Source organism: Protopterus annectens, chromosome 5.part0 (assembly GCF_019279795.1).
Source record: "Protopterus annectens isolate FY-2018-M chromosome 5.part0, PAN1.0, whole genome shotgun sequence".
NCBI classification, from domain to species: Eukaryota; Metazoa; Chordata; order Ceratodontiformes; family Protopteridae; genus Protopterus; species Protopterus annectens.
This window is the reverse complement of record NC_056735.1, coordinates 827,011,303-827,029,446: the sequence shown is the minus strand read 5'-3', so window position 1 is coordinate 827,029,446 and position 18,144 is coordinate 827,011,303. Positions and strand designations below refer to the sequence as shown.

At 39.8% G+C, this 18,144-nt stretch overlaps 1 protein-coding gene across 1 annotated transcript in view; it reads right to left on the bottom strand.

Moving 5' to 3' along the window:
- The window catches only part of MCF2L (MCF.2 cell line derived transforming sequence like), a 1,071,259-nt gene that overhangs the window by 118,989 nt on the left and 934,126 nt on the right, over positions 1 to 18,144 (bottom strand). Inside the window, exon 20 of the mRNA XM_044071884.1 lies at positions 11,976 to 12,068. Coding sequence (XP_043927819.1) covers positions 11,976 to 12,068 — 93 coding nt within the window. The remainder of the gene's footprint in view (positions 1 to 11,975; positions 12,069 to 18,144) is intronic.

The following is an 18,144-nucleotide window of genomic DNA, read 5'->3' as shown; positions in this document are numbered from 1 at the left end:
GAAGGGAAGGGGTGGTGGTTCCAAGTCTATCCTGAAGGGAAGAGATGGTGGATCCAAGTTTATTCTGATTCATAGGTTTCATAGGTTTGTACTAGGCTATCTGCCGTGGGGCATTTATAAGCCTAGCCAGAGTGTGTGTGGCTTTCACCACACCTTAGGATGAGAATACTATGCCCTTTTAGGGTTTAGTTTACTGTGCCTCTGTCTAGTAGTGACACAGAGATGACCCCTGGTGTAAACCTACGATCTCCCATCCACTCGTCAAGACTCCTCTTGAATAGAGTTAGTGAGGGGCTCTGCCTAACATGGATTGGGATTCTGTTCCAGAGTGTAGGGAGCCTCTGGGTTATGAATCTGTCCCTCCAGCACGTCCTATTTATTTCTGTGTTGAGGTTTAAGTCTCTTGCTCTCGTGGCTCTGGTGGATTTGGATTTACTGAGGTGGAGCATGTCCATTAATTCCGGATTGGACATGGCCTTGTACGTCAGGCACAGATCACCTCTGAGTAGGCGGTATGCGACTGAATAGAGCTGGAGTTTTTTCAGTCGGGCAGCATATGACATATGTTTAAGACCCTTTATTCTCATTCTCTTGGTGAGGAACTTTTGGGGTCTTTCCAACTGCTGCAGGTGTTGGGTAAGATACATCCCAAATGGGGCATTGTACTCAATCATTGGCCTGATAAGAGAAGAGTACAGGGGCACAATGACCTCTTTTGATCTAGATGTGAAACCCTTCATGACAAGGTGGGCAATATAGAAGGTCTTCCTAACCACTTTGGCAATGTGAGTGTCAAATGAGAGGTTACTGTCAACCTGGGTCCCAAGATCCCTGATTATCTCTTCCGTACTTAATGGATTACCACCTATGTGGTAATTTGTGGGTACCTTGTTTTTCCCAAAGGGTATGACTATACATTTTTTGGCGTTCAGCTTAAGGCCATGGCTCTGGCACCAATTATCTGTTTCTATGAGGCCTCTCTGAAGGATGTTTGTGTCCGCTGGAGTATCAATTATGGCCCCCAGTTTGCAGTCATCTGCGAACTTTGTCAGCCACAATCCTTCTATGTTTGCCTGTACCTCGGAAAAATAAATGCCGAACAAGAGGGGTCCCAGGACTGAGCCCTGTGGGACACCGCTTGTGACTGGCTTAGAGTCTGACATAGCTCCAGCAACTCTGACCCTGTGGGTTCTGTCCTTGAGCCAGTTTGCAACCCATCTTGTGACATATGCGTTTACATTTAAGCTGGTGAGTTTGTCTATGATGCCCGAGTGGGGTATTGTGTCAAAGGCTTTTGCAAGGTCAAGGTAGGCTGTGTGAACTGCCTTACCCTCATCAATGGCCTTAGTGACTGTTTCAAAAAAGTCGATCAAGTTCAAAAGGCAGGATCTGCCTTTGACAAAGCCAAATTGGGTAGGATCCAATGTCTGTAGGTCCCCAATGTCTTTGTTTATGAGTTCCATAATGATCCTCTCTGTAGCTTTGCAGACCAGGCTCGTCAAGCTTATGGGGCAGTAATTTCCAGGGTCCATAGAAGCACCGCCTTTGTGAAGTGGTACCACTGTCGCCGTACGCCACTCTTTGGGTACGTATCCTCTAGTAAGGCTAAGATTAAGCAGCAGCCTTATGTGTGGGTTTAGTTCCTCTTGGAGTTCATGTAGCACACAGCCCGGGACACCGTCCGGTCCCATTGATACTGTGTTTTTAGCTTTAGAGAGGGCGGCTCTCACCTGGGCATCTGAGATGTTAGGGAGGCTACACTCTGCTGGGATAGTTTTTTCTCCTTTTGTGGGGGAGGGGGAGGAGAAATTTGCACTGAACCTGTCTACCAGAATGTTGGCAATGTCAGTGGGTTCAGCGTATTTTGTGTCATTTTGGACTAACTCTGAGCATATCTGGGAGTTTCCACCCAGGTTTCTGACATAGCTAAAGAAGGCCTTGTGATTGTCTTTTGTGTCTTTTGCGATTTTTCTCTCAAAGTTGGCCTTGGATGATTTTATGAGTGATCGTAGTTTTTTGCTAGTACTGATCAGAGATGCCTTCCCTTTTAGGGATTTTGCTCTGTCATGTAGTAGCTTCCTTCTCCTGTTGTAGAGTTTGTTTATGGCTGGGGTCCACCAGACCGGGCGCCTGCCTTTGGGGAAATGGGTCTTGGTTTTATTTGGGATTGCATGATCCATGCATTCTTGAAGGTGCCCGTAGAAGGCATTAGCAAAGGATTCAGCAGTGCGGGTTGTGGTTTCCACTGGCCCAGGGGCCTTGAAGGATACCACTTCAGTCTTAAGAAGTGTGAAGTTGGCTTTTGAGAAGTTCTTCACTGTGGTCTTTTGTGCAGGGGGTGGGTGCGGGATGTGGATTTCCAGTGAGATTAATTTATGGTCTGATCTTACCAAAGAGGGATATACTTCTGGTGTGGAGCATTTTGTCCCCATGTTTGTGATGATCAGGTCTAGTATATTGTCTCCTCTTGTGGGAATGGTGACCAGTTGTTCCATTGCATTAGAGTTTATGAATTCTAGGAACCTTTGGGCTAGGGTGTTGGGGCTTTAGTAATGTTGCCAGTCTATGTTTGGGTAGTTGAAGTCTCCCAATATGATGGTATTTGGTGAGACATTCATAGTCTCCAGTGTCTTCAGGAAGGCTGTGTGGGGTTCCTGAGTTTGAGAGGGTGGTCTGTAGCATGCTACAAACTGTAAGGCTGTTTTGCCTATGGTTAGTTGCACCTGGATGGTCTCCGATGCTTCGTGCGTTGCCACTAACCTGGAGGTGTGGGTATCTTTGATGAATATGGATACTCCCCCTCCTTTTGTGGTTCGGTTCAAGTTTTGGGGCCGGAAAGCATGATATGAGGTAAAACCTGATAGTGCTGGGGTGCTCTCAGGAGCCTTGAACCAGGTTTCAGTCACTGCACAGACATCGATGTTCTCCATACTGAGGAGGGCTTCGAGGGCATGCATCTTGAGGTTTAGACTTCTGGCATTGAGCAGCATTACCCTTAGTTTTTTTCCACTTGTGTTTTCTAGGGAGGTAGGTTTGTCCTTTGAACCTTGCCTAAAAAAGGCACTATGTGGGGTGGCAAGAGCCTTGGCCAATATCCGGAAGCCCAGGGGTGACAGGTGTAAGCCATCCCTTGCGAAGCAGCGTGGCTTGTCAAGCATGTCATCCCAAGCAGACAGACATTGGATCCCCTTAGAATGACACCAGTAATTAAGCCAATTGTTAAAACTGATAATTTTGTCTTTGTACTGTGGCATCATTCTAGGTGAGGGTAAGATGCTGCTCCGGGTCAGGGTCATACCGGCCTGGGCTACATAATCAGAGAGCTCCTCTATGTCTCTTTTCATGTAGTCCAGGGTGGTACGTCTGATGGGAAGGGATGGTGGTTCCAAGTCTATCCAGAAGGGAAGGGATATGGCTCCTATGATAGATCTCAAGGAGATGCAAGAACCTAGTGCTAGGAAGGCATGCCATGACAATCTGACAAACCAAGCCAATGAAATAGCCTTTGTCAGTTTATGTGTAGGAGAACCAATGCATGGATTGAAAGCTAAATGTGGTCCTTGTGGTGAAGTAAGTGCTAATATCACTACTGGGGAAGAGGATGGGCTACAATCTCAAATGCTTTTATTGTTGGGATGCTGATATTAACACAAAGTGCCCACATGGCGGTCTGAATGCCCCCCCAGAGAAAAGTAATGAATGAGCACTGTCTGACTGATAGAAGGCTTAAATGCCAGCAGACACAGGTGCAAGAGGTGCCCTAAAAAATTGGGAAACTCTACCAGTTGACATTAAACTGGAAAAGGTCAGTTATATTTCAGTCCAAAAAAAAGACAATGCTAATATGTATTCATATTACCTGTTTTCTGTGACTGTAAGATAATGGTTAATAACCTATAAGTTAGACTCAGCAACTTATTGAACGATAGCAACCAAATGTAAAAGTTAGTTTTATAAGAGGTATATCACAAAAGATCAATTTGCCAACATCTGATGGATAACCTACAGTATAAAGCTAGGAATCCAACCGTCTTGTATACAAATTATTTTATTGAACAAGCAAAGCTTTCAAATTGTAAAAACTGTTTTTCACTGCACAAAATTAATTCATAACATCACTTTCTGAACATAGGCTTTTATCAGAAGTGCCAGCCTATCAGAAAAAAATCTACACATCATATGATAAATATCTAAAAAAAATTTAATACATATTTTGCTGTTGTTGTCTTTCGGCTTTTCCCGGTTAGGGGTCGCCTCAGCGGAACTCCGGTCCGCTAATGATTGGCAGTAGATTTTCACAAATGCCGAGGTGCCAGCTCAAAGTTCAACCTTCAATGAAGGCATGCCCATTTACGCATGTCTTTCAAACGCCCACCCAACCGCGGGGAGGGCATGCAGACTCCACACAGAAGGCACTCCCCGCACTCCAGCCGAGAATTGAACGGGAGAATCTCTTGCTGTGAGGCAACAACGCTACTTCTGCACCACAGCGAATGTAAACATTTAATACATATAAAAAGTAAAATAATGTATTAGCTTTATACTGTGGATTTTGTTTTTCTCTTGTTGGAATCTGTTTAGCTACCTGGAGAAGATAGTGTTGTTCATTACTTTCTATTACAATGTCTGACGGATAAGACTGAAAGCAAGGAAGTACCAGAAATCCACTGTACTGACTACTGTACAGACTTTGATTGTGTGGATTATAAATAAACTGCGCCCAAGCTCTTAGAGAAGTAGATATACAGGGCACCAAATCTGCATCCTAGAGAGTGTGAATGCATACCAAGAAGCAACACTTAGAACCAAATATTGAATTGCCAACTGGATGAAGACTGGGAAACACGTTGAACAAAGCTGCATGCTGTCACTCTAGTTATTTAATAAGTATATCAAATATATCAACTGAAGTGCTGTCATGTTTGAGAAGGCTTTCAATTACAACAGAAAACACATTTTGATAGGTACACCACCTCTACTCCTGCATGTATTAACAATCAACTCCTAAGTTGTTACACAGCAGAACAAGATCAAAACCTTAGCTGCACTAATCTAACTGATGGACTACAATGATTATATGATTTGAACAGTCATGCATTACCATTTAACTGCCTATTACAGAAATTTTTGGCAGAAATCTGCATTGCCATGTAACTGCCTATTGTAGAAATTTTGATTGTTACTGACATGTGGAGTGTTCTATGAGGGAAAGCAAGTGTGATCAGTTGACTTTAACATCTGAATAATCAAATGTTACAGCATTGTGAGGAGACAACTTAGGCAAAATAGGTACACATTGACTTGACTGAGCTTAATGGGAAGTGGAGGGGAGACATCTAGAAGTGATATGAAAAATACTGTCTAGAAGAAACAAATCTCATATTATATTTGAAGGCAATTTATATGACTTGTTCTTAGTCTAAGAATGTGTAACATATCAAAAGTTTATTTGGGGGTTAGCGGTGTAGTCTGTGTAGAAAAGGAGCTGAAATAATACATCTGATGGTAGTTTCTTTATATCTTTTTATAAATATGTGCCCTGTGATTGGGTGTGTACTGTTTTAGCAAGGGGATTTGGGGGAGGTAGGACAGTCAGTATGCAAAAGCAGATGAAATCACTTTACATTTTTTTAATAAAAAATAACCACGGGCCATGCAATAATTTATATTATTCGATCAACGTCAGATGATGGTAGTTTTGAGGAATAGTCAGGCATAACAAAATGAAATCCTCTGGAGAGGATTTATATTCAAATGGCTGGGGAGGTGTCTACACAGAAAGTGGTTATTTTGAGTAGCTGTGTGTGTGTGTGTGTGTGTGTGTGTGTGTGTGTGTGTGTGTGTGTGTGTTGTGTGTGTGTTGTGTGTGTGTTGTGTGTGTGTTGTGTGTGTGTGTGTGTGAGTACATTAAAAGGGTGGGGTTGTAAGTCCATGTGTTAAGAATGAAACACTTCCAATGAGAAAAGTTGACATACATTCTTTGTAGACACTTTCTGTGAGTTATTGAAAGTCAAATGAGGTGTAGTCTGTCAGAATAATCATATCTCAGGAAAGGCAGCATGCAAAATAGGATGGTAAATTTCCCAAGGGGACAATTAGAACATTAATTGTAATAATTATAATTAGAAGAGGTGATATATTTCCCCGAAGACATAGTTATACTATTTTTGATTTGTCAACAACTAATCATAACGGAAGTGTGCCCTATCGGAAGTTGCTTCTTCTGAAGATACTGCCTTTATATGAAAGTGGCTGGAAAACAGCCCAAAAAATTATATTTTTAATTGCAAATAATGTCAGGGACTGTAATGGAAGGGTCTATGTTATATATCCAAATGTCCAAAATGTTGAATACCATATGGTCGACATTTGGAAGTTCGAATATATAATAAAAAAAAAAGAGAAAAAAAGAAAAACACACCTTAACAGTGCGAGCAGGGGGGAAAGCCTCCCTGCACCCCCCCCTACTTAAATATACCAACTCTGAGACCGCACTTCAGTACAGAAAAGGGAAATTCTCCCATTCTGCACCATATGGTGCCATTAAAAGTCAATCTTCGAACACTTGAAATGTCGAACATATGGTCTCGACCATATAACGTTCGACATTTCCAGCGTTCGAAGATTTGACATAGACCCATATGGAGGGGGGTGAAAGGTGTCTATCAAAAAATAAATAAATAATAAATGATGACAATCAGTGTTGTGTAAAGCACCCTTTTTTCTGTCAAAGTCCTGCAATCAGACATGCATGCTTATAAAGCTGTGAGAGAGACTGAGGGAAACATTTGTGTGACAATGAACCTGTCTCTTTTCCTGAGACTCATTCAAAGTAACACAAGACACACACTGTCGGCGGGGACCTACCTACCTAGCAGACTGTGAACATAATGACAGGGAAGGAGGTGTTCAGTGTAACTTCATGAATGAAACAGAGATTCAAACATGCTTTTCTTTTGATAATTATAATTTTACTATTACAATTTCACAACAAGATATTGCAGTTTTGCAGTTTTATCTGCTCTACAGAAGTGCCAACAGCCCGAGTATAACTCAGCAAAGCTGAACTCCCCAATCACTGTTTTATGCAGAAAACAGCCAGTGCTGTTTTCACATGAGCACCAGACTTCCTTTCTTTCAGGATATTTCTTTCTTCATGGTATTTGTGTGACTGCAAAATTACAATAAGTTCAGAGAATATGGGTGGCTTGCCATTTTGGAGGTGGGCTTGCTCCCCTGCAAAAATTGCTTACAGTTAATATTTTTGTTGTCAGGTTAATTTCTGATTAGTTGTTTTGGGGGATTGTTTCCTCGTGGAATTCAATGACTTATTACACAATGTACAGTTTTTTCTTCATTAGAGTCTGACAACCTATAGCGTACTATTAGAAGTGGTCCACAATAAACACGGATGTTTGTATTTTCCCTGAAGTAGCAATTACTACATGCATCAAAATCATAAAATATAATGTGTTATTATAACATCAGAACTCAAACATAGCAGTGAGATTTGTAAACATGGTCTGCAAAGCATGTAAGAAATATATTAGCTCCTGTGTTGTACAAAAGGTTACGACAAGTGATACTCATGAGTAGTATATACTAATGACAGTCAATGGCCTAGCCAATTTGGTGACACTTAATGGTGCAAAAAAGTTAATTAAGATGTGGACTGTCTCTTCAAAACCAGGCAGTTGTGCAGGTATCTGCAAAGTGATGGTCATTCCCAATGACTGTGATGACAGCAAGGTGCACATCAGGATAGGAAGTTACTCAAAGGAGTGACCATCGACTTGTCATAAAACCATGTGAATATCAAGAGAAACCCTCTCCTGCTGGGTTAGTGCAAGGATTTTGACAAAAATACCAAGAAAATGTGATTGACTAAGAACCAACATTTTACAGTGCAAATATATTTACTCCAGAACAAATAGAAAGTCTCTTGTGAGGTATCGTGCCTACACACTTGCTTTAGAGTTTATTCAATTGCTGAGGACAGCTTTGCAGGGGTGATTTGCATGCCACAGAAGCTGCACAGACTCCAGCAGTGCGCACCACTACATGGAGTTTACTGAATCTCAAACTGTCTATGTAGATGTGCGAGCTATACTGTATGTAGCTATAGTAAGTACCAAGTAATGTGTGACGAATTTATAGCACATCAGTATGTATGTACCATAGGGCTGGAATGTTATACCATTATTTTTCAAATCGTAAAGTTGTATTACTGCATTTATGTATAAAATGTTTGGAATGTTCTTTCATTGCATCGCTGTCATTTAACATCTACCTATCTATCTTAAGCATATATTTTAATATAATGCAGTTCAGTTTCTTTTTAATTTTACTTTATTATACATCTGTGTTGTGGCTAAAATCAAGCCATTTTGGAAAAGTTCATTTCCCTGGTCAAAAAGCTGAAATAAATAATAAAATAAAATAAAACTTAATAAACATACTAAAACACCTAAGCCTCTGAAAAAACAACAGCCCCAAATATTTGAGTGCTACAGTCAGTAAGTTGGTACAACAGATATGCATATTAAAGACGTTGATGTAAAAAGTGTGACATATTTTGTTCCCACCTTCTATGGAATCAGAAGACGTGTTAGTAAAACCTAATTCCTTTTTCCAATGTTCTCAAGTGTTTTATGGTACATTTCAGCTGTAGTCCCTAATTCTGCATTAATTAAATAATTTGTTAAGGGAACCTTTGGCAAAGGCTGGCCAAGAATCTCTAAGCAATATTATTTCTGACACTTCACAAGTCCATCTTTTCCCTCAGATTGGCTTTCCAAGCCAAGTTATGCCAACATAACTGGCTACCATGGGCAATACTGGCTGATAGTCAGGACTCTTAAGCATCACCTTTGCTACCAGCCAGAGTAAATAAGACAGGCTAATATTAAAGTGGGTTCTTTTGTGAGAAAGACTTCCTTTTTCTGGGTAGACTGGTTAATTAATGGGAGACAAAGCAGAATTTGGGGTGGGAGGTGCTATTCATTCAATCAGTGGGTGAGAGTACCTCTTCCAGTCTTCTGAAGCTCATCTATTACCTCCTGAACTACTCAGTAGTGTGGGCTTTCCTTAAAAAGTGGCATGCCAGTCAAGTTAGAGAAAATGATCTTGGAAGGAGGAGAACCTCAACCATGCCATCCTGAATAGATAGATATCAGATGCTGCTTCCCTGACTAGTACATTCAAAGGAATGGAAGTAAGATGGAACATAGCTGAAGAATCCAAACTCTTATAAAGATATAAAGTGAACTCAAAACAGTCTTTGAACACAGAAGACAGGAATAGTAGGAATGACTGTCTCCATTTTGATGTGATCTCAAACTTTTTCTGTCACAGATATCCAAATATTTTTTTAGATGTTTTATGCTGATTGGCAGTTGAAGAAGTGTTTTTTACTCATTCTGTGGGTGGTTCAGATAGTCACTGAGGAATGTGTCACTAAAATTAATACACAGAAAATCTACAGAACTACAGGTATTTTAACTTGACAAGGGAAGGCTGCTAACATTTCTATAGACCAATAACAGTAAATGACATCAGTTCACTGCCTGAAGGTGCTGTCAGTCAGATCTAAAACAGTTTTGACTGGGTTAAAGTTGAACTTCACAATGCAATAGCAGCAGACATAGTCTACTGTGACTTCAGCAAAACCTTTAGACTCAGTGCCACACAGGATACAGACAGGAAAAGTGGAGGGGGTTGGGGTAGTACCATGACTGATGAACTGCAGGACACAGACAATTGTGCTAAGACAGACAAAGTCAGTAATCAGGAAAGTGAATAGTGGTGTACCACAGAGGGTCTGGCCTGGGACTCGTTTTATTCAATGTGTTTTGTCTCAGATATATTTTTTGTTCTTTTTTGCTAATGACACAAAGGTATGTGCACAAGCGGAGGATGGTAATGAGAAAGAGTTCAGGGAAGTGTGGTAGAAACGTTGGACAAGTGGGCAGAGAGGCAGCAGCTGAAGTTCCTTGCAAACAAATGCAAAGTGCTGCATGTGAGGCACAACTATGGTGTAAAGTATCAGCTGGGTGGAACTGAACTCACAAAGCACAGCAGTACAGAGATCTGGGGGCATTGATTAATAGGAGAGTGAAAGGACTTTAGCACCAACAATAAGATGTTTATTTGTACTCTTAGGGGATGCTTTCCAGAACCAAAGAGGCATTTTATTCTACAGAGACTTGGTCAGATCTAAGTGGAGGTAAAGGGGGCAGTCTTATCAGGTGCAAAGTATTAAGGGATGTGATATGTCAATCAGTCTGAACTGCTTTAACTGCATTGCATTCATTTCTGTATCAGCATTGCTAAATGCCTGTGTGTGTGTGTGTGTGTGTGTGTGTGTTGCTTGAGGATATAAATTGTAGCAAGCAGTTTGCTACAGTTTTTAAGAAGAACACTTTTTTTACTCTTCAATCAGACTTGAAGCACCTCAAGAGAAGAGATGGTGTGCCAGAACAGACAATGGACCATTTTTTTTTCTGTTTTACTTCTATAGTTGCGAATTGCTTTGATCAGACCTGGCATTACACAGAAAATCCAGCAATTGGTCTATATTTGCTCCAACTCTTTTCACAGGAAAAAAGAGAAGGAAGCACACCTTACTGGTGTACATGTTCATGACAAGGACCTGGGAATGGGTCATTCTGTATTGGTTAAGTAGAGGCCACAAGCACCAGGTTGCAGAGACTAAGTGCTTCCTTGATCTATGATTTTTTTTTTCACAGATAAAGCTGCAGGCCACTGAGGTGAATTACTAGAATGGGTGGCTGAGAGGGAAACCAAAGAAGAATATAAGAAGGTTTAGGGCATGTGTAAAATGATTAAGAGGGTAGAGAGAGAGGGAGGTAGGATGTTAAGACACTTATAAAGGCAGATTAGACAGGCCTATACTATCCTTGTGACATCAATTAACTGTAATATAAATTTTTTTGGCTTATATGCTCTCACAAAAATAGAAGTACTTTATTTATTTAACATTTGTTGACCGGGAATGTCCGACTAGGTTCCACAGAGCCTGTTTTCAGTGGAGGCCCTGGGAGAAATTCTCCAGATGCATGTCTTTGGAATGTGGGAGGAAACCGGAGTACCCGGAGGAAACCCATGCGAACACAGGGAGAACATGCAAACTCCACACAGAAAGCACCCCAGCCGAGAATCGAACCGGAGAACCTCTTGCTGTGAGGCGACAACGTTAACTGCTGCACCACTGTGCCGCCTAGTTTGATATTTCAAACAACATTTAAGGTGGCCAAGTGTACCCTTCCCCTTGAAATAATGACTTACAGTTGCAAAGAGCAAGCAAACACACACACAGTGATTCATGCTGCAAGAAATAGATTTCTCAATCCCATTTATAGTTTGGTAGAGGTTTCAAAAATAAACAGAACTTTACAGCAAGCCAAAAGGATTATTTACAAATACAATTAATTGAAAGATTTAGAATACTTCTTTTAGCATCTAACCTATCCTGAATGTATCACGTTTCCTTAGTGGCAACGCACATTTTGCTTCCTTGTTTGCGGAATTCCTAAGAATCTATTAATCCCACTCTCACATGAGGCTCTAGAGGGATTCTGTGAACTGTAGCATTTTTATATAACTTTTTTTCTAGTAGTGTAAGAGTAATCTGCACTTGAAAAGCTTTTTGCATGCCATCACACAACCTGGAAAGGGTCAACAAACCACCATGTTTTGTTATTATTTATTTGGGGATAGTTCTGCAGACCCCAAGGCTACTCCTCCAAAGTACAGTACAACAGCAGTGGAGGGCTCCACAAATGAGAAGCTGCAGCAAGCCTATGAACCATGTGGTGTCCATAGGTATGGGGGCAGGATAATCGTCAGCACTGTCCCGTTCTAGAGTAATACCACAGAACCACACATGAAGAGCTACCATGTTTTAAATTACATGCTTTTACAGTTAGAAAAAAGAAAGATTTCCAGTCGCTTACCTTGAGCAGCAACTGATACTTTGTTATCCTCTGTACAGGTTTCAACAAATAAGAATCAAGGCGAAGTTTATGTTCTAATTTTTTCTGGCATTCCTTCAAGAAACCAAAACACTTGAGTGATTTATCTGTGCTTAAATTGATGATTAATGTATCAGTACTGAGCAACAAGTACAGATGTATTTTACCACGCATTACTTTGTTTTTTAAATTTCAGTGTAGCTGTTTCCAAGCATGAATAGTCATCAGAAGTAATTGTCATTTTCAAATAATACTCGTTTTATATATACATGGTATAGTAAGAGCATTTGATACATTACACTTTTCTTGTATCCTTAACTAGCTAAACATTTTGAAAAGCTTAATACTTCAGTACAGAGATGCACTGTTTGCAGGAAAGACAGGTTAATATGATAGTACACTGATACTTGCTTCAGAACTTAGTACTTACCTGAAACATATAAACACAGAGCCCTTGTCTAGATAATTATGCTTTATAAGTATTTTAAGCTTCATAAAAAGACAAGAGCTCACCTTGATGAAATGCAGTAAATTGTTTACATTATCTTCCATTATAGTGGTCTAAAGAGTACAATAGTTTCTACTTATACACTATTACTTCTGTGAAATTAGATTTATGATTAGTTATTTCTCATCTAAAAGTGAATTTGGCATTATTTTCCTTATATGTCACTGCACAGTAAATTTGCTTATTTAATGCATTATTCTGAATTAATTCAATAATAACAAATGCAGCATATTTAAGCGTGAGTTACCTCAAATATGTAACAATATGAGTGATGTGCCCTGACATACAGCTTAGGATACACAGTTCATACAATTGCGGGACAACGTGTATATCCATAAAAAAGATGTATAGTTACCAAAAATAACTAGCCTCTGATAAACGGTCTTTCATAAAGACAGGTTAATGAAACTGTAGCCAACCTATATCAAGAGCTGTCAGGTCTATGCCGAAGATGAATCCCAACATTAACATGTCTGAGAAGTATATAGCTGGCACTGCTTAAAGGGCCCATAAATAAACAATGAGAGACCTATTAAAGTGATTTGTTCAATTATGGAAGTTTACCTTTGCACTATGACATGTGGTGCCTAATCAGCCAAACAGTAATTCCCCCATCAAGGAATTTTTTGGCATATTCTTTATCAAGAAAAGTACTTTGCAAATGACTGTTTTACATACACTGATACCACCAAGTAAAAACAGGGAACATTAGTCTCAGTGATATCAGTTTAACAACAACATGAGTTGCATCTACAGACGTTAAAGGACACACCTCCGTACATATGCAAAGGTGCCCATTAAAGTCTAAGAATGCACCTCATGTTACTCCAAGCTAATATCATAACCATACCTCTCAACTGTACAGATTTTCACAGATTGTCCAGATTTTTGCCTCATATGTTTGGTGTGTTCCTCCTAAAATCTGTTCCTTTCTGGCAAATAGCTGAGGATTTAAGTCATTAAATAATGGCAGACATTTGAGTTTAAGACTCCACATCCTTCAGAAAATTCATGCTAATACAAAACCTATTATTCTATCAACTTTCCTAAGTTTGTAAGAGCAATATTTAAAATCCGTCGCTGTTTGTCCCCCCATCATTTTAAGCTTTGTCCAGATTTTTTGCTTTAAGAGGTTGAGAGGTATGATCATAACTACAAAAACTAAATTTATTTGAGCTGTGATTTAAGTGTGTTTACAAAACTATGGCATAAAAAGCACTCAAAAAAACATAACGAAGAACTAGCAAGAAAATACAGTGCGACACAAAAATGTACACAAAATAAGTCCCTTTAAGTCCACAGGCTCCTGGACTCTGATCATTTTTCCTCCTACCTTTTCTTTGAAAGTTCTGGTCATCTTCCAGTACAGCTCAGGCTACTGCAATATTGATCTACTGATGAACACACTAGAGTCGTACAAGTAAGCTTGTCATAATGAGAAATATTTGAATAGATTACTGTTGCAGAAGATACATCCTCCTCCTATTACTGCTTTTTTTTGCTGTTTTACATCAGTTTGTGTGATTCTAGCATCCTTCTTTGGGGACAGGAAAGATCTGAAGTTTTGTCACCCTAATGATATTATACTGCCCTCCTTGGGCTGTATACACACAAATTTCCCCAAGCAGTATAAATACAGTCTCGGATCTCTGCTGAAGAGGCTACTTGCCTAGTGGGACTAATCTAGTCGACAAAGGATAAATTAATATTTAACACCCTTTAGACTTGTAGTTATTTATCATCCAAAGGTGTTTTTATTTGTGAATTTGGCATTTTTTTCTTATATGTCACTGGCCCTATTATGTGGTTGAATGGCTTTTTTTTTTTTTATGCTGCTTGAATCAAATCAAACAACTTAGAAAGCACATTAATGACAAAGTGCTTTAGCAGAGTGCAGAGTTCATTATGTCATTATATGTATTGCTTCCCAAAATAAAGACTACAAATTAGCCTCGAGTAAACCATGTAAATTGTTTCCATACAAAGTTAAGATCCCATATAGAAGTCAGCTGCCTTCAAGCTGGACAGATGTGTGAATCCCCTTTCCAAAATTGTTTCACTTGAGGAAAGGTAGAAAGGGGGAAACTCTAAGGGTAAACATACAGAGATGGGATGTGAATCTTGATAGAAGAGAAAGAAGGGCCAGAGGATAAACATCTGACACAAATACCAGAGAACCAAAGCAACCTTAGAAAGGATCTTGCTTCTTTGTCTTTGCACCAGCTAGAAATTTTTCCTGTTTACCCATACAGAATTTCATAGTAGCAATTTTTTTTTCCTCCTCTGATACTTGTTGCATTTCCGCAGAAAAAAGGTACCCAAAATATACAAAAATTCAATAATCCGGGTAGTCAACTGAAGAAGCTGAAGGTTGGGATGTATCACACAATGCCTGACCTGAGTGAGTAAGTCCATTCTATGAGGAAGATTGTGGGAAATGCCCTTTGCCATTTTCAAAAGAAGGGAGAACCACTGCTGCCGGGCCCCAAAGGGAGTCACTACACTTACCTTTGTGGAGTCCTTCTGAATGTTTAGATGAATACTGGTTATCACAACAAAGGCTGGAAAAAATGTCCAACACCATGGGAATGGAAAGCCATCTGTATTCAGGCCTGTGTGCAAGGACTCAAGAAGCAGAACATCTTTAACAGTCTATCCTGGCTGCAGGCAAACAGATCTACTTGAGGTTCAAGAGAGTCATGCGAGTCTTTCCTGCTAGAACATGGTGTCCCCTGTTTATGTTACAGATCACTGTGGTGTTGTCTGCGATTACTAGCCAAGGGCCTGGTGTCAAATAATGGTTTACAGATTTGAGAACATTTACTACGGTCATCATTTCACATTTATGTGCTTTAATTTATCTTAGTTTTTCCAAAAGTCCTGGATTTTCACCCTTTTCACCACAGTTCCCCAACCAAAGTCTGATAAATCTGTGATTACAGATGGAGTAGGAAATGGAAGGGGAAAAAGAGAGACAGCTAATTCACCTATCAGAGTAACTCCTTTTTCACAAACACCAACACTGAAATCTGTGCTTGGTCCAAACTGATTTGACAATAGATTGAATTTTCCAATAATGAAGTCTGTCCGAAGTAATCATGAGAATAGTAGGGACCATAAAACCTGCAATTCTGAGATATTCCCTGGGAGATGCTAATGTTTGGTTAGAATATATCAGAAATTGTTCTTTGTTACATTCCTATTTATCTTGAGGAATAAAAGCCATCATAAGGGATGTGTCCAGTAAACTTCTTATAAACACTATCCTGTGAGAGGAAATGACCTTAGCCAGATATTCTTGGCAAACTGTGAAAGAATTTGCAAAAAAAACAAGACAGTCAACTAAATATGGGAAATGCAAATGCCCTGGAGCTTGCAATGAGCTGTTACAGGAACCAGACACTGGAGCTGTTGGCAAATCAAAGGGCAAAGCAGAAAACTAAAATTGTACACTAAACCCAGAAAAACATAAAAAGCATTTGAAATCTTTGAGAACTGAAATGTGGCAGTACATATTTTTTCAAATCCAGAGTTACCAGACAGCTGAGAAGTAGAACGAAAGTTAACGACGACTGTACAGAAAACATTTTGAACTTTCCATTTCTCATGTGAGCTTTGGTATAAAAAAGATTCTTGAATAAAATAATTATTTTTGTTTTATCAAGTGGAACAGGTTCTACAACCCACTGAGACAGTATCAGATCTAGATAGGAGTGAACAGGATGGTTTGGTTGAATGGATGAAGAGGAACCCCTTAAGTTGAAAGGTAGGAAGGCAATCCCAATGCCAGTTATAAACTTTCTAAATAATTCTCAGAACCAGAGTATCTGACTTTATCTGGTACCACAGAAGAGAGTGAAGATCCATAATTTTGGAAAGTTGTATAGAATTGCCACATCGGGAATGGGAGAGCACATGAAGGGACATATAGTCATTCTGCTTTCTTAGTCTGACCTTTGTTTTCAGGAACGCTCTTTTCTTCTTTGAACCTGCCTGCCATTGCTTTCTGAAATTGATTGCCTCTGCCTTGCTGGGAATGCTTATTCTGTTTCCAGAAAAAAAGAAACGTGTCTACTATAGTTTGGAAAGGAGGGCTGACAAATCTGGTAACCCCATGAAGTAACTTTCCCTTTCATAAAATCCTTTTAAGGAACAAATAATCCATCTTTATCCAGAGGAGCATTCAAAAACTCAGCATTGACATCATGTGGCAAGTTCTGAGGACAGAGACAGGCAAATCTTCTCATCAGTGAACCAGCATCAGCAGTGTCATAAGGACATTTTAGAGAATGTTTGGTTAGCTGATCCACAGAAGATATTAATGAATTCAGAGATACCCTAGCCTCTGATGAATGGAGGCCAGCAATTAACCTTCTCATATTGTCAAAAGAAGCCAGCAGAAACTTAAATAGGTGAGACTGACTATACCTATACCAAAGGCTAAAGTGGAAGAAGTAGAAACATTCTTCCCAAACCTATTAAAGGCTTTTCCCAGCTTGCCAGAAGGAAAAGGCTAGCTGTCATAAGGTGTTTGGCAGAAAGCTGATTCTGACAGAGAAGTAACAGTAGGATCTGACCTGGGATTAGAAAAAGAAATTTATGGGACTGGACTATCTTTTGCAATTTATCATGCTTCTTGGGAGCAGGCTATTGGCTGTTAGACAAATAGCTGGCTGCAGAAAAAGGCATTCTCTAAAGCTGGAAATACAGAAGAAACAGCTGCATGTTAAGGAGAATACACCTGTGGCAAACCATGATATTTTTGAGTCGATTTTGGTGTTTCTTCTTGTTCCATATGACATAAATCCTTCTGGGAATACTATCAGAAAAAGACAACTCTTCAGGGCAGGAATCTGAAGAATAGCTTTTCCTGGAGTCAGATTCCCCATTCTGTGGAGTTGGAATTTGTGAAACACTGTTTAAGTCGGAATCCTGTCCCTCAGACTAGGAATCAGAAATTGAGAGAGAGCACAATCTTTTCCTTTTCAAATAAGGATAAGATTCAGCATGTAAAGAATGAAAGGCTTTAAATAAACCTTTAGCAAAGCCCAGACAATCCTCCTTATCTGTGTTAGGAGCAGAAACATGTATACCTTTATTATCCCTTTTTCAGGGAGAACCTGCATAGAAAAAAAGTAGTTTAAAAGGTGGTCCCATTGTCAGGAATAAAGAACCTCATTTCTAGTTAGAAAGGAGCATCACCTTGTCCCTTCCATGATGCAAGAAAGACTGGTTCTCTGTTATGATAAGGGCACCTGAAGTGCCACTCCAAGATTTAAGTGACTTCCATTGACCCGTATAAGAGGAACGTGGAAAAAATAATGAGCCACAGCAGAATCAACCATCAGTGTCGGAGGTGAAGGGGAATCTAAACAAAGACAGAAACCTCACAAGTAACCTTTCTCTTCTTCTGGATCGGGGAAGGCATGATAGAGTTGGAGGGACCTGGGTCCATGTTTTTAATGCAAAAGATGTCTAACAAGTGGGTAGCACAGCTTTGAAGAGTCAGTCTTAACTCCTGACAGAAAAGTTGATTTCTGAAGTAAACGTCTTTAGTGACAACCACCAAACATACTAGCCTCAGCCCCCAATAACACTTTCTGAAAGAAAAGTAACACGTTTCCTTAAAAACATGATAAATTA